The sequence below is a fragment of the Falco peregrinus genome, chromosome 6, assembly GCF_023634155.1.
Source record: "Falco peregrinus isolate bFalPer1 chromosome 6, bFalPer1.pri, whole genome shotgun sequence".
Taxonomy (NCBI): Eukaryota; Metazoa; Chordata; class Aves; order Falconiformes; family Falconidae; genus Falco; species Falco peregrinus.
This window is the reverse complement of record NC_073726.1, coordinates 24,292,485-24,308,403: the sequence shown is the minus strand read 5'-3', so window position 1 is coordinate 24,308,403 and position 15,919 is coordinate 24,292,485. Positions and strand designations below refer to the sequence as shown.

At 46.3% G+C, this 15,919-nt stretch overlaps 1 protein-coding gene across 6 annotated transcripts in view; it reads right to left on the bottom strand.

Annotated features, from left to right (window-relative positions):
• The window catches only part of FRMD4A (FERM domain containing 4A), a 387,455-nt gene that overhangs the window by 183,958 nt on the left and 187,578 nt on the right, over positions 1–15,919 (bottom strand). The window contains exon 1 of one of the 6 annotated variants that reach the window (XM_055807269.1): positions 7,839–8,408. The exons of 4 other annotated variants lie outside the window; for them this stretch is intronic. In XM_055807269.1, the coding sequence (XP_055663244.1) occupies positions 7,839–7,997 (159 nt within the window). In that variant the 5' untranslated portion in view covers positions 7,998–8,408. Of the gene's footprint in view, positions 1–7,838; positions 8,409–15,919 lie in introns of those variants that run through there. One more of the 6 variants, XM_055807268.1, reaches the window with a different exon arrangement.

Below are 15,919 nucleotides of genomic sequence, written 5' to 3'. Positions count from 1 at the left end.
CACCCATCTTGGAAGGAACCAGCATAGATGAAATGCCTAATTTTTGATAGCTAAAGGAACATGAGGTGCATCCCACCTCACGTTTCAAGATACTGAGCAGAAAATAGCGAAGCCTAGGAAGAGGCAGTTCAGACCTGACTTCTGCAAACTCAGGGGATCAAATAGTTTTTCCCTTGCCTTGCTGGTGGGTGCATTTCTGTTATAAGCAAGGTGAGCTGCTGGGGATCATCCTAGTTGAGATGGTTTGTATTCCTTGTAGAGAGCTCAGTTTTCATTTCTTGCAGCCAAAAGCAAAGACAGGGGCAGGAACATCCTGTGGTGTGGTGGTGGACTTCAAGAGAGCTGAGATTTGGGACAGATTGAAATTCATCCAGAGCTAGAAACAATTCAGCATTGTCTGTGTTTGCTCCTTGGCCGGTGGCCTATATAAACTGCATTGGCAAGCCTAACCCATTTATTAGTGGGCTAGAATTAACACCATGAAAGACTTTGCCCATGTTCATAACTGGGGCAGCCATACTCCTTTCTCACAAAAAGACTAGTACTGGAGATTGAATGTTTCTCACAGGGGGGGAGGTTGGAAAAATCCACACAGGAGAAAAACAACGCCAAGTATGCCTCCCCTTTTAAGAGGCTGTTGTATTTCTTGAATGAGAAAAAGCTCAGTCATGAGACTTGACCACTCAGTCTCCTCTTATCATCCTAAGATTCATGTAAAGACAGATGGGAAGGTCAATGTGGGTTTAAAGTCTACCTCGTTTTCTAACAGAGCTGGACAGTTTGCTGCAGCATGTGGAAAGCAGTGCAGTGTTGTGTTTGCAAATAATCAGTGAGCATGAGTCCCAGCCTAGTGCAGCTCCACGTTAGCTTTAACAGGAAGGCAGCACAGCAGCCCCCGTGGTGGTTTAATGGCTCAGGTTCAACCCCTGCCCAGCACACCACTGGTGCCTTTCCCTGCCCTCCAGGAAACCCCTGTGACCCTCTCCCTGACCCACAGCTGCCTTGGTGCAGTGGAAGAAGAGATGGGACCCCACAGACTGCTGAAGGGAGTAGGCATTTGTGACTGTCCAGGAGGCAGAAGGGTTATTGCCTCAAACTTCCCAGGTGTTTAAGCCCTTTGTGCTCCTCTGGTGAGCTTCACCATGACATTTTACTTTGAATCCTCAGCCCTGGGCAAGACATCCCAAGTAGCCCTCTAGCTTTACCTGAACTTGGCTGCTATTGCCCTTTCGCCTGACGCAGCATGGGATGGAGAGCAGCCCTGGACAGGCTGATTTGGCATGCCCCAGACTGGGGTAAGCACTCATGTCTAGCTGGATATTTTGCAGCGTTAACATTTTGACATTCCCTCCACTGACATCAATGCTCCGTGCAGCTACAGTGGGGCTGGTGGTAGTGGCACGGATCCCACCTACTAAGTCGCCCTGGCCCCTCCCAGCTCTAGAAAGGCAGGGGAAGTCCGTATCAAATGCTGAGCGCAGTTTTACAGTGTGTTGTAAAAATACCGGGGGATGGGAACTTATTGAACACCTCTTGTGCTTTCTCCATAGATGCCTTGATTAGAAACAGCTTGAGGCTCCTCCATGGGCTGATTTTTTTCTCTTTTTTCTCCTGTCTGTTTGGATATGTTTTCTGGCAAAGATGATTTTTTAACCTTTGTGTTTTCTCTCCCCTCCCCTGCCTGTCTAAGCCTCTTTACTTCTGCCTGTAATGAAGATGGGGTGAGAAACTCTGCAAGCCAAAAGCTCCCGAGCGGCTTTCGGAAACATGTAAGGCTCATTAGCCCTTTCTGCAACTCTGGGGCTTTTGGGTGGAGTGTTATTTTCCTCCTTTTTGTGTGATTTGTGTCAGTTGCTGTTGGAGTTTTTCTGAGGGAAGCAGTTCAAGCCTCATAAATGCTTAAATATGTAGCAATAAAGTTTGAGAAGTCTCCAGGGCAGCTCCAGAGCTTGTGGACTAGCTCAGAAAAGAATGCCAGGGAAAAAAAAGTCACAATTGCCTCCCACTAAAAGTGGGAATTCAGCAGGCTGCAATCTCGGAGGGGCCTGACCCATTACAATACCCCACGAGATGTCTTTAGGAGACCTGAAGCCTCCTGAACACCGGCTGCACTGTGGCATCGCAGTGCTCCGAGGACAGAAAGGCTGCCAGCAAAGAGCTCTGCAAGCACAGCTCTACGGATGGCACTGGTACCCACACCCACTGCTGTCCTTATGAGTTGAAAATCAACTACTCCACTGAAGACCCCTCTGCCCAAAACCAGAAGAGAAAGGATGTGGGTTTTCTGACTTTGAGGGAGTCAGAAACAGCTTCAGCTACAGCCTGAGACCTGGATAAGGTCCCATGCTCTCCAATTTTGTTGGCTCGTTCCTACTACCCACCCAACACTCCCACATGCCTAATCCCCTGTTTCCTCAGCCTTCATCATTCTGGAGCTGACTAGATTAATGGGAAATGCTAATATGTCAGGCTTGAAAGGAAAGCAAAGAGCTGGTTGTGTTTGAATTCCACATTAATCTACTTGGTGATGAAGCTATAAATCAAATCCTGGAAGTTTTACCAATCTGAAATGATGTGTTTAACATTTCAGCCCTTTCCTTCCTCTCTCTTGCCCGACATTGATTTGCACAGCCTTTTGCGGCAGCGGGGCAGGCTTGCAAAATGCTGCTTTTGCTCCTGAATCCCTAATTGTGCTTAGACCGTAGTAAGATGTTGTCAAGGCAAGCAGGATGAGGAATGACGCTGAAACAAGAATGAATTTCCCAAGCTGCTTCTTTATCAGGAGGATGACCACAGTCCTGATGGGGTACATGGGTTTGCGGGGATGTCTCAAAACCCACTGCGAGGTGGGTAAAACTGCTCCCTTTATCAATGCAATACCCAGCAAGGTGCTAGCAGTCCCCCAAGTGAATGGAGGAGAAGCCCAAAAGCCCTTCAGCTCAGCTCCCTGGTGCCTGCAGCAGCTGGGTGAAAATCCATTAGCATCTCATTGCCAGCAGCGGGCACCAGGTGGGAAACACACCTGAGCTGCACTCTCCTGAGGGTAGATAAAATGGCAAGATCTGGAAAATAAGGGCAATGAAGTAGCCGAACACAAGGCCCAAGGAGGATGCAGTTTGGGGGCTCACGTGGCTGAGCACACCTGCATGTACGTAGATGAAGAACCACCTTCTGGTCTATGACACCTGCCAGCTCTGGCCCGAGAGGAGTAGCAGGCAGTTAAAGCACTGCAAAAACATCTCCATACTATTGGGCCAGGAGTCACAGGTGATTTTCACAGCTGGAAACCAGTTAGTGAGCTGGGATCTGCCTTGCAAGAACTGGGGGTTCTTGCAGCAGCAATCTCCCTCCAAGGTCTGGGGGTGCCCAGCCCCCGCAGGTATCCTTCCCCCATCATGGGACCTTGGTTTCTGCACTTGTTCCTGCTGTTGCTCCTTGGGCCTGTATCCTCCAGCTAGCATGGCAAAAGCTCTCTTCTCTTCCTCATTTCAGGTAAACATCCAGCCCCTGAATGCTACAGCACACCTCCTTCCTTAATCCCCTTACCTATAACTGGATATACGGGGAGCAATGAGGTGCTGAAGACAATTCTGCGCTTGCGTCTGTACCCTGAAATGAGTAATTTCTTCCATCTCTGCCCTAGTTTCTATGGCAGTAAAACAGGCATGTTGCTACCTAATCACCTTTCCAAGCACTCGGTGGATAAGAAGCAGCATGCAAAAAGTACATGGCACTACTGTGTAGGGGGTGTGAGGAATTAAATGTCTGTGATTAGTATGACAGCTCCTTGAGAAACTGCTCTGCGTCCAGTGGCCGGCCTCTGGCTTGGTAGGAGCAGTTGGTGGGATTTTAAACAGACAGACACATAAACGCATTTTTACTGAAGATGTAGGTCCTGGCCTGCTTAATGTTCTTTGAGACTGCACAGGCATCACTGGGAAACTAAAACATTTGTTGATGGATTTGGAGATTAAATAAATAGTGAAATATCTTCAGGATGTTAAAATGCAGAACTGGCTGCCTATCCCAGAATAAACCAGCCTTCCCCCAGCACTTCTTGAAATGTAAGTATTTCTGCAAAAGCAGGCACTGTGTTAGTTCACAGGGTCATTTTTTTAGTAGGTCAGAGCAGTCAGACATCTTCTGGGCGTTGGTAAAAATACACCCGACAGCTCTATGGCACCTTGTACAACTGACTGTCGAAAGCGTTGAGTGGAAGCTTTTTATTTGTTAATCTCCTTTTTCAAATGAATTTCAATCATGCACTCAGAAAGCCACATGGTGGATCACAAAGCACAGCTAAAATATAGCAAGCCTTCACCACAATTAAAATATAGCAACTGGTGACTGTTAGCCCCACCGAAAACAGAGCAAGGCAAGTGGCTTGGTCAGACTGTGCAGACAAAAGTATCCCTGGGAATCACAGCGGACTTGTGGGAGGATTTGCTTGCTGGGAAGAGAAAAGCAGCCTGAGACAGATGATGGTACCTTGCTTCAGGATACCAGAAGCCTCTACTTCTCAGATGTCCTGAGTACCACAGCATCTCTTAAAGGCAATGAGAAATGGAGTTACACAGCACCTCTGAGTCAAATCCAGACTGGAGACCAAGAATGAAGGAACAGTTTTTGATTGTTTTAATCTATTTTATAACAACTGCTGCTCAGATTGCAGCCTGAGCAAACCCAGACTTCACATTTCTCCTTTGGTTTTGACTTGAAGACTGAAATCTCAAGTGGTTGGGAATCTCACCCTGACCACCACGACCAGCATCACCCCAAAACTGCTATTCTATCTACCCCTGCTAACGCATTGCCACTGATTTCCCGAGAGCCAAGAAAACAAAGTCTCACTTGTCAGACATAAGGGGATTTACACTATTATGTTGATGCCTGGAACTCCTTTTCTTTTCAACAGCCCGTTGCCTCTTGCACTGGCAGTAAATCTGGACCATGCTCTCTACACAATATTAGCTTTGTTTCTATGTATTTTGTAGATGGGACAGTAAAAGGGAATTACCAAACCCATGGATGTTTTTCAGAGTTTGTGTGGTGGAGACATCAGTCTAGGGAAAGAAATAAAAAAAATTCTCCAAGTCAGGGTTGTACCCGAGCACCCAGGGTGTTGGTTCATGGTGCAAAGGAGGACCTGAGTCCTCCCTGGTGATGTGTGTGCAGCAGCGTGAGTCCTGCTCATCCGTGGTGGTACTCCTAAGTCAGTCTCAGCAAGGGTGAGCCAGCAAATGGCTCCAGAAGCAGACATGCACTGAGATGTGATTAACTCAAAGAAAAAAACCATAAAGCATACTTTCTGGGGTATGAAAAGTGTTGCTTAATTTTACAAAGTTGACTAATGTTTCTTTTTAGGGTTTTTTTAGGGTTATGGTACCAGGCAGAGGTGCTACAGCTGATCTGCTTTGCTCTCAAGATGCAGTAGCAGCAGGGATTAATATAGAGCAGCAACAAAATCTAGCATAGTCAAGAGCTTATTTGCTCATCTAAATAATAAACAGTGGGAGAAGTCTCTGTCTCTGGGAAGTGATTAAACAGTCAGGCTTTCTGTCCAAACAATATTCTACTAAAATACCCCATCAACATTTAAATCGGAGGATGCTGGCTACTGGAGGAAATGCTGTTAGAATTAATATATAAATGTAGAATTAGCTATCAGCTCATACTGGCTACTAATAATATCGCTGCTGCTGGCTCTGTGCGGCGATGAGCTGTGAGTTGCCTTTCCCAAGCAAACCTCCACCCAGTAGCAACTGTCCTGGTACCTGACCCACCATTTCAGGTCCTCTCCAAAGAACTGGAAGCTCATGGGCATTGACAAATAAAGTGATATGGTTTTACTGAGCTTTTGCAGATGTTCGCTGATTCTGCCTGAGAAACAGACAACTATTCAAGTCAGCCCTGCCCTGTGAGTGTCAGGCTGCATGGATGCTCGTTGGGATGGGAAGGGAGGCACCTTTCCGTGCCCTGTTTCCCCGGTGACTCTAGCAAAGGGGGATAACATGCCAGGGCCATGACATAATGCCATGGGGGATGGCTGAAGACATGTGCAAGTTGTAATGGAAAAAGTGCACTTGTGCATGGGCTCAATGCTTGCAAGAGAGTAAATCTGTTAAAAGACCACCAGTCCCAGGAGTTATCACAGGCAGTAGAACACTCTGACGCATGGTGCATAGGCTGGGGATGTTAGTTGTGACTGGAATCTGGGCGCATCTGAGAACTGTCTCCTTAGTTTTTGAAGATGGTTTTACTACAAAGGTGGAGAGTAAAAAGGGCGTTCAGTGTTAAGTCCTCTTGCTCCTCCCTCCCAGGCCCATGACAGTGAATTTGCTTCAGGTTCAGGCTCCTAAAACAAGCTGCAGAGAGCGGATGGGGCAACCCCACACCACAGGCAGCCTCTGCACAGACTGACTGACCGGCAGTCATACCGGCCAAAGCCAAGTGCAGCCCAGGGAGAGCAGCTGGTTCACTTGGAGCCATCACAGTGTACCTCTCATGGGGGTTTCAAAGCTGTGCCCTGGGGCCACCAGGGCACTCAGTGGGACGAGGGGTCCTTCCGGGGAATGGGTCTGTGTTATTGACTGCAGGCATCTTCTAGAACAAACAAATACTTAAAATAAACATGCTGCCCATGCCTGCTGAACTCCAAAGGCAACCATAAAATCTATTCCTGAAGTCAGCTGAAACCAGAACATAATTTGAAGCTGGTTCAAAAGTTTGCTGAAATTACTAAGAGCTTTTGCCCTGGTCTCCCTCTAAACAAAACACACAATTTCTACAGGCTTTTAATCTGGCTTCTTCTGTATAACTTGGCTTCATACGTGGAGACTTCCAAAGTACAGGAAAAGCAAAATACCAAGCAAATGGGAGTAGCAGAAAATGCCTTTTCCGAATGCAAAAACCCATCAGTCAACCCAGCGTCCAGCATTAGCCAAATCTGTGAAGCTGATAAATACTGTAACGGGTTTGCCCCCACAGCAGAATAAATGTCTAGACTCAGTAGCTGATCAAAAAGCAGGCAAGCTGGATGCCAGATGGTTTGCAGTGTCATTTCAACCTGGACTCACCTATGGACCAGGATGAGTTTCTGTTCAAAGTGGCATCCAGTTCTAGTGCCTTCACTGGGATGTTCAGTTTATTTAACCCCGTTTAGCCAGCCTCAGAAACATAGTTTATTAGAGCTGTGTAGTTATACCTCTAGCTGCAAGCGTTAGTTTAACTTTACAGAGAAGCCGGTCGACCAAGCTCCAAACCTTTCTACACCACAGAAAACACACACCAAATAAAACAAAAGTTTTAGGCAATCAGATGCCACAACTTTGCAAGACTAAGCAGTCAGAAGGCATTGCACAAGTCAAGCAGGCATAACTAGTGCTACTGCAGTTTGAGACCCACTTTATTTGCCCATTTTCCACAGGTTAGGAGCCTTCAGGTGTCCTTTCCTCTCGGTAAGTTACAAATTACTCTTGTGCAGCCGCAGGGACAGCTTGAGGAACAGCTAAGGCTAGCTGTATTTATGAGTATAAAGCTCAAGGGAAGGGGATATAGCAGAGTGACCCTGAATTTACATTCATTTATTCCCCTCTGCTCTGTGGGAAGGAGAGTTTTGACCTGTGTTCAGCCACAGAAGACCCCACCACCACTATACTCAAAAGCTGCGTTTGTCCTCCTAGACCTCCCCTGCCCATGGTGTCTCCTCTGTCCCACTGCCTGTGGTAGAAGCCAAAGCGGTTGGTAGTAACAGGACAGGACCCTGTGCGACCCTCGGGGTTGTTTCCCCATTGAAGCACCAGGGTCCGAGGGTCTGGCCTGGTGTTTTGCAGCCCTACCTGGTAAACGGCTCTGGAAATGCACCATGGCTTCAGCATGAGCTGCAGGACCCTCAGGTTTCCAAAACGACAAGTCCTCAGAGCCCGGGATGTCAGACTCCACACCAGGCTGTCCCAGCTGTAGAGCAGATCCTCAAAGCCAAAGAGCACAGCAGCCATGCCAGCTCCCCGTGTGAAACACCCTGGACTCCCTGCTTGGAGGCAATCGGATAATCCCAAGGCGCCTTCTGAACTGCAAGGTTAAAAAGTCACTGCAATTTCCATCAAAGAAGGAGAAGGAAAAGAAAGGAAAAAACCCCGCCAAACCACCAAACCAAACCTGACAACAAAAACCAGCAGCCAAAATAAACTGTTTGGGATGTGCCTTTCTCCCTTCGCACACGCCCTTCAGAATGTGGTTTCTCCCTCTGTGTATCTTCTCAAAGCGAGTTCTGCTGCACCCAGGGGTGAGCGGGGAAAAGGTAAAAATACCCCTCCTGAGTTAGGAAGGCAATTGCACATCCCTCTCAAAGGGCTTCTTGGTTACACTGCATCACTTCCTAGCTCTCCGCTGCAGAACCAAGAAGGGAACTCAGATCCAAAGTCATCATTTTGCAAGCTCAGTCCTGGGACTCCATCCAGAGGGAGGAAAAAAGCTGCTGGCTCTCCCTCTGCCAACATTCCCAAGACATTCCGGTATTGGGCTTAACTCTTTCAAACACTCCAGAAGAGCATTTGAGAAGACAGCTTTGCCACATGCGACATTTCATCCTTTTGTTTCGTGTGTTGACTAGCTATCGCACAGTTACACTCTGGTCTTTTCTCCACCCACCTGTCCTGCAGCCTCTACATGTTTTGGCCTCAGAAGGTGACTTGGTCTTTATATGGGACTTATGCAACAGTCTGCAAAGCACCTTATTTACCCAGGGAGCAGTATCTTGGAAAGTTGCACATATTAAACAATGCCCATCTAAAATCAGTCTTATTCAGCTGGTGTGGACTTATTTTTAGCCCTCGATGAGCTTGCATTCATAAGGGTGGGTCTCATCTGAACAGGCTCAGCAGAACACATATATTGCCAGTTCTCTCCATCTCAGCTGGATGCCAAAACACCCTTTTTAGTCTATGGACACAAAGATTCACTTCTGGCACAACTTCCTAAAACAGGTGTTGAGAAGAGATCAGTTCCCTGCCCATTTCCCCCTGGAGGCAGTTGTCTGAGTGGAAGCTTCAATGTTGTCAACATCTGCAACAAGGTGGGATGAGGAAACCGGTCCAGTGAGGGTGAAAACACATTACCAACACAAGGATTTCGCAGTTCAGTTAAATCATCACAAAATCATGCAGTTAAATTACTACAGGTTTTCCAACTAAATCCCATGAATGCTCCTTCTGCCTGTGGTCTGGAGTTTGATAACCAGCTGGGGAAACTGAGGTGGAAGTATTTTCACCAAAAGGCACAGTGCAAACCAGTGCCCTTGGAGACAGCTGCCTGTCACTGCTATTTGTCACTCATTTCACTCTCCCTTCAGAGGAATGTGCGCAAAAAGGCAGCAGTACTTGGAGGGAGCAGATGGGAATCAGCTGGGCAGTGCCTCATGGAGGCACTTCTCAGGAGGCACTTTTTAGAGGGGTAGACAGGACAACACGACTTTGACCTGAAATCATGAGGGACCTGCATGCACTGACCCCCTAAAGCTGCTGGTGTAGCAGAGCTGAGAAGCCATCATCTCCCAAAGCCTTGATGTCTTCTCTGATTCACTCCCTGGATCAGGAAGGAGCTGGAATATTAATTCTGGTTGATTTTCTGCAGGTCTGTCCCACCCTGACCCCGTCTATATTTTGATCTTTGAGGACTGGAGAACACAAAGTGAGCGGTGCATCACAAGAACAGCACAAGGATGCTCATCAGCTCGTTGACAGGACAGGTGGAGGGACAGGAAAATACAGCTGCAAACTTCATATTCTCAGCCTAATTACTTATTCAGGACATCGTCTTTAGAGTGGCATCATAGAATATGGTAATAAAATCATAATAATATTTCCTTCAAACTTGTTAGAAGCTATTCATTCTGCAAAGCCTGGTTTTCTTTCCTCCTCTCTCCGTCCCTGCCTATCTCTTTTCTTGGTGTCCGCCCTTAGCTGCTAGTCCCCCTATGCTCATCATCTCTCAGTTATTTCTTTACCTGCCTGTAAACTAGGTAATGCATCGCCTCCATTAACAGTGGTGTAGACAAGGGACCAGGAACGTCGCCATTATAAAGCCTCATTTGGAAGAAAGGTATTTTTTGTTTTATGTAACTTGACAATATTTGCTCCAGGCTACAGCCTGGTGTATAAGATCTCTGCCTGGGAGCACAAGTGAGGAAAAGAAAAAAATGTTTTTGATAAAGGAAAACGGAGGGGGGAAAAGAAACCATAGCAAGTGATTGCTCTGGGATGTGACCTAACCCCTTTGGTATTCTGCAAGGGGGAGAGAAGGGGAAATGGAGGATATGCCACAGTTTTAAAATTAGCTGCTCCACATGTGCATCTAGTCTTTCCCTACGCTTTAAAGGGGACTTTCAGCCCCCTGTCCCAACTCGGTAATTACTCAGTAGATGAGGGCAGCTCTGAAGGAGCCTTTTCATTTGGCTGATGACATAATCAGACTTTCTGAAAACAGTTCCCCTATGTATTTATTTAACTGATAGACTGGAGCAGTCTCCTTAAGGAGTCACTGGAGTCTATAGGAGGCCCCAAGCATTTCAGTGTGTAGATTTACCTTCATGATTAGAGCAGATTGTTTGGTTTCCTGCAGAGGTTTTCCTGCTGATTAGACACATACTATTTTTGAGGGGGTAAAAGCTGCCTGAATACAGATTACTCGTCCCACCTCACAGCTTCCGAGGGAACTGCAACTGCAGATGTTTCTCAGGCAAAGACAGCCCATGCCCTCCAAAGCCAAGGGATACACCACCAAAGGTGCTCTTTTCCAGGGAGGCACCACAGAGGATGCTCTTGCTTATCTGAAAAGGTCAGGAGAGGTCATTGCTACACAGAATGGTAGAAGAGAGGAGAAAAAATTACTGAGAATCAGCAGCTTGGCTTTTTTTGCTGGTGTATGCTTTGAGTAATTTCTAGAAAATCATCTTACAATTCTATAAAACATGCTGAGCTTCACCTTCACTAATGTCAATTATGAAAAAAACCCTTTACCCTTTGCACTTTACATAGATCTATAGACATTTGCAGGTCTTTTCGACAGAGCCTCTTTAATTATGCACTGATTATTTCCCGCTGTTTCTGAGAAAATGTCAGGCAAAACATTTGCTGTGAAACCTCCCACGTTTTACTGACAGTCCAAAGGCTGTTACCCGAGTACAAAAATAGCTCCTTACTTCCCATTAAAAAAATCCAAACAAACAGAAAAACCCCAGGCCCTTTGGGTTGTTTCATGGGACTGTCACTGAAGCTTGCAGGCTGGGGGTGGACTTCCCAACCCAACCCCAGCAGGCAGCTCCTCCTGACTGCAGACCCTGCAAATCGATGCCTGCACTGCGAGCTCAAGAGATGGGTCCGTGTTTTGCCTTTAAGCAGACTGTATATTCTGGCCTCCACAGGAGGAGTTCAGCATCCCTTTCCAGCACGCTCTAGAGTAATTCTCTATCCACAACTTTCGGAAGGGTGTGGATGTATTTGGGCATGTTGAAAGGCAGACATGCCGGGTGGAGGGTGGTTTCCTTGTAGCTTGTTGTATACACACCAGAAACATCCTGCTTCTGCTCAACATGTGGCCCCAACGGTCCCTGCAGCTCCAGCCCGATGTGGTCTTCTAGCTCTTATTTCAAAACCATTAGCTTTTTTGATCTTTATTTCTCTATAATGTTGAGAGGATTAATGTTGTTAGATCTTTGTGTTTAAAGTTCCCTTTCATGTTGCAGCTTCACGCTTTCTTATGTTAAAGATGTTTTTTTGAATGTTTAACTAGTTGCATTTTCCTCCTTGTGTCTTAATGGCACATCATTTTTGTGGCTGATATAACAGGAACAGTTAGAGATGACCCACTTCCAAGTGATCAAACACATGGACAAAAGCCACCCTCCTTCCTTCACATATGCCCTCTGTGGGCACCTATAGAAGTGACCTCCCTGCTGTAACTGCACCGAACCACAAACTCTACCAAGATTTCCAAACGGACATTGGACACCAAATCCACTTGAGAACCTAAGCCTCTGAGTGCCCTATTGCCACCCCAGCCAAGGTGGTGTCATCCCTCATGCTGACCCATTTATCTTCTTTGTCTTTCCACTGAGAAGTGGCCTCACTGCAAATCCAGGGAGGGACCATGGGGGCTTTCTGTGTGCCCGGTAGGGGCTTCCCAGAGTGCAAGGACTTTTGGCTTTATTTCTCGTAACTTTGCAGGTTTTGTACTTTCTTTCTATAAGGAAAAGTTTGAGGGGAGCGTTTTAAAAGGAGCTGGGAATGGCATTTCTGTTGAGGAAGCAAATCCTCAGACTTTGAGGGCTATATTATACAACATGCATGTTCCAGGCTAAGGAAACTCACCTGAATTTAAAAAGAGTGAAAATGAAGTATGGATGTCCATACTGGATCTGCTAAGAGCTTTGATCAGCTAAGGGTCTGCTGACCCTGTGTAATCGTTATGTATTGCTAAAAGATCATGACCTCAGCATGGCTGGGCTGCAAGACCCAGACAATGATCATGCCTGAACCTTTGCAGGCTTGAAGAGGAGGCACCAGCACCCCTAGCTCACCTTTCTGGAGCTCTAGGTCAAGAAACTGAACTTGGAAGTGTCTCCCCAGAGATCTGCTGCCCCATGCAAAAGTGATGGCTGTGTCTGCTCCACTTCAGTTACCTTCTAACTCTCACCCATCAGATGCTACCAATGCCACAGCTACAAACAGCCTGCACCTCTCACCCCCTGGACTGCCATTGCTGCCAGACCTACAACCCCCCTGCAGAGAAAATTCAAGAAATGGAAGACTTCTCTGCTGGTTACATTTTGCGGGACGAACATCATGAGTCAGAAATCCTGACCAATTTTCTCAAGATGTTCTCATGAGTCCATATGGCCTAAAATGTTCCATAATGAAATGAATTGCTGCTTCATGGTAATACTGAATGAAAATTTACTATTCCAGCCATCCACCTTGATCATAACATTTTTAAAGCTCTTTGAAAATGTAAAGTGCTCTGGTAGTGCTAAGCATTATTGCCATGCGAACAGCAGCTCCTTCTGCGTAAGGCTGTACGTATCCTCCCTTTGGAGGGTTTTTTATTGACTGGCACAGGAGAGTATGTCATATCCTCACATCATACGCATTTCATTTTCTAAAGTAAGCTGTGTTAGCAATTTAACAAGGTTTGGTAGTAGGTGCATCCTATAAAGCTGGGCTTGTACTTGTCCCTAATATTCCACCAGCTAAAGTGATTTTCACTACTAAAGCTAAAGTGATTTCTACTATGCCAAAATGTGAAAGAGATTGTGCAGAGATTTGCTATTCAATCCTCTTGCTCTGCGAACGCTGTGGTGAATGAATCAGCGGGAGGGGATGTAGGTCAGGACAGCGTATTAAGTAAATAGTGCAGAACAGCCACAGAAAGTGAATGGCGAGATCTTAAATACGATTATTCACTTTGGAAACCCAAGCTTATGATTAACTCTGATCCTGCTGGGGACTGTAACGTCCTGTGACCAGAGTGTCCAATCAAAGCAGCACATGCTCACACATGCCCATCACCACAAGGTCTATCATCACGCTGCTCTCTGCTATTATGTGCAGAAATCTTCTGAGGAATTATTTTTGGCCAGAAGAAAACAGAAAAAAAATCCCAGCCTGCTTAGGAGGCAGGTATGAACCGGAGCAACCTACAACTCATCCAGCAGCTGAGCTGTTTTCCTTCCATGTTATTTGCCTGTGTCTAAAATAGCCTCTGGCAAGGTTCAGGGGTGAAGCAATACGAACCCAAGGCAAGCCTGTATTTGTGCCCATCAGGCGGGTGCTGAATTTCAAACTGTGGATAGAACACACCTGACTGCTCACAGAAGGAGCCGTGCACTTCTTCAGTTACCCTTTCATTGTTGCAAGCTTTTGCTTATTCCTTTGGCGACTGGGACGATTATTAGCCTTTACAAGAGGTTCCCCTGTACCCGGTGTTCATGCCATTTTGATTTATGCATTTCTCACCCCTTATCAGAAGGTGATGGTCAAGCTGTTAAAATGGCCTTGGCTGCAGGCTGTGGTTTGGAGGACACACGGCTTCTCCCTGTTGCGGGTGTCTCTTAACTGGCACTATTTGCTTGGGAGAGAGGACAAATCTGGTGGCTCATAAAAAGCCTGTCTGAGGTTTTGCCCTGTGGCAAGATGGATAACTTAATGAAGGGCAATCTTGCTGTCTATGCAAAACCAGGCGACGTACAGCACAAACAGTCCATTTCAGCAGAACATTTACTTACATCTTATCCTGCAGATATATTTAAGTAGTCTGATTCAGACCCAGTGGTAACACTCACTGCATTCAATGACTAATACAAAGTCCTATCTGTTCACAGACAAGAGCTGAGCATTTCACTAAAAAGGAGGAGGGCAAAGGGAACTTATTTTAGAAAATCAATGGTCCAGATTTCTCATGTTTGATCTTATGATTTCTCACATTTGAGCTTATGGGTTGGAAAACCTGCCTCTTCCTCAGTTAAAGCTCATATAAAATTCATTATGAAGCTCCTTATAAATGATCATTACAAATAAATACTGCTCTTGCTGGTTAGGTTGTGATTGTCACTGGATAGAGAGGAAAGATAAAAGCAGGTCAAATATAACCTTCAGAGTAGAAATGAGGAGGGATCTGGTCCTAATCCAGAAAAGTCATCAGTTTCCTGAGCAACATTAGAAGAATCATGTAACTTTATGGGCCTCCGTTTCCTCAGTAGATTAATTCACTGACATTTGCCAGGTGCCCTGACATCTTAGGTGAACTGTTTTGCGTTAAAAAGTAAACATGTGTTCAGCCTGTTAGAAAGCCAACTAGTCATAATTCCACACGAGTTATGCAGCAAAAAGCAGAAATACTAAAGATACCTCGGATCGATAGTGTATCCTCTGTGTTGAAAGCTTCTACACTGATTATCAAAATAAGCATTAACTATGGGTGAATAAACGTCCCCTGAGGTGGACTGGTTATGTATGTATACAGGCACTCCCTGTGAGAGCAGTGCTTTATGCATCCAGGTGGTGCTAAACGCACGCAGGGAGAGTGCCATGGGGGAAGGTGATAGCTCTGTTAAATCTGGGGTAGAGTGGTCTAAAACGAGCCATGCTGAGGAACTGTTAACACCACAGAATGCGGTGCATGCACACACTTGCACACTCATTCATGGCATCTGCGCTGGGTCTGATTCACGTGGGGCGTTTTGGTTGTTTCTATCGCCATAGCACAATTAACTTGCAGATGGGAAACTCAAGAGTCAGCATAGGGGGATTACTGTACTGCAGCGGATCTTCACGCTGAGAACATCTCCCCAGATGGGACCAGTCAGACCTTCTCAGTAGAGCATAACAGTTGACCTCTACCCCGTTTGCTCCCGAAACAGAGATCCCTGTGGCTCGTGCTAATGGAAAAACTCCATTTGCGTTGTAGGACAGCACTGGATCCGTGCCATCTACAGTGATAATGCATGCACAGTTGACAGAAGATGATAACTTGCACTTCTGTTGCTGCTCGGCTTAAAACCCTGTACAAACATCAGCTTCTATTGCCTCGTGGTGCACTGAGAGATTTGTGTTATTGAGCTGCTACCAGAGCAGTGGATAAACAGGGACAAGAAGTGCCTGTGTGGGACAGCCAGTCACAAAGGCTGGCAGTCCTGGCTTTCCCTTTCTCTGGCTGTTTTCTATAGCTGCTATTGCACCCACGTACCCACCAGCATATCCAGGCTGGGTGCTGAGCCTCGGGAGGTATAAATAGTAGCCCAGACTCCATCTGCAGAGGTGGAGAGGAGTTAATCAAACTCCCCCATGCTCTGCCTTCCAACCTGATGATCTGCAATGTGGAATCCAAGCTCACTGCCTAGCTTGTTTGCTCATACCTCCTGTAAAGA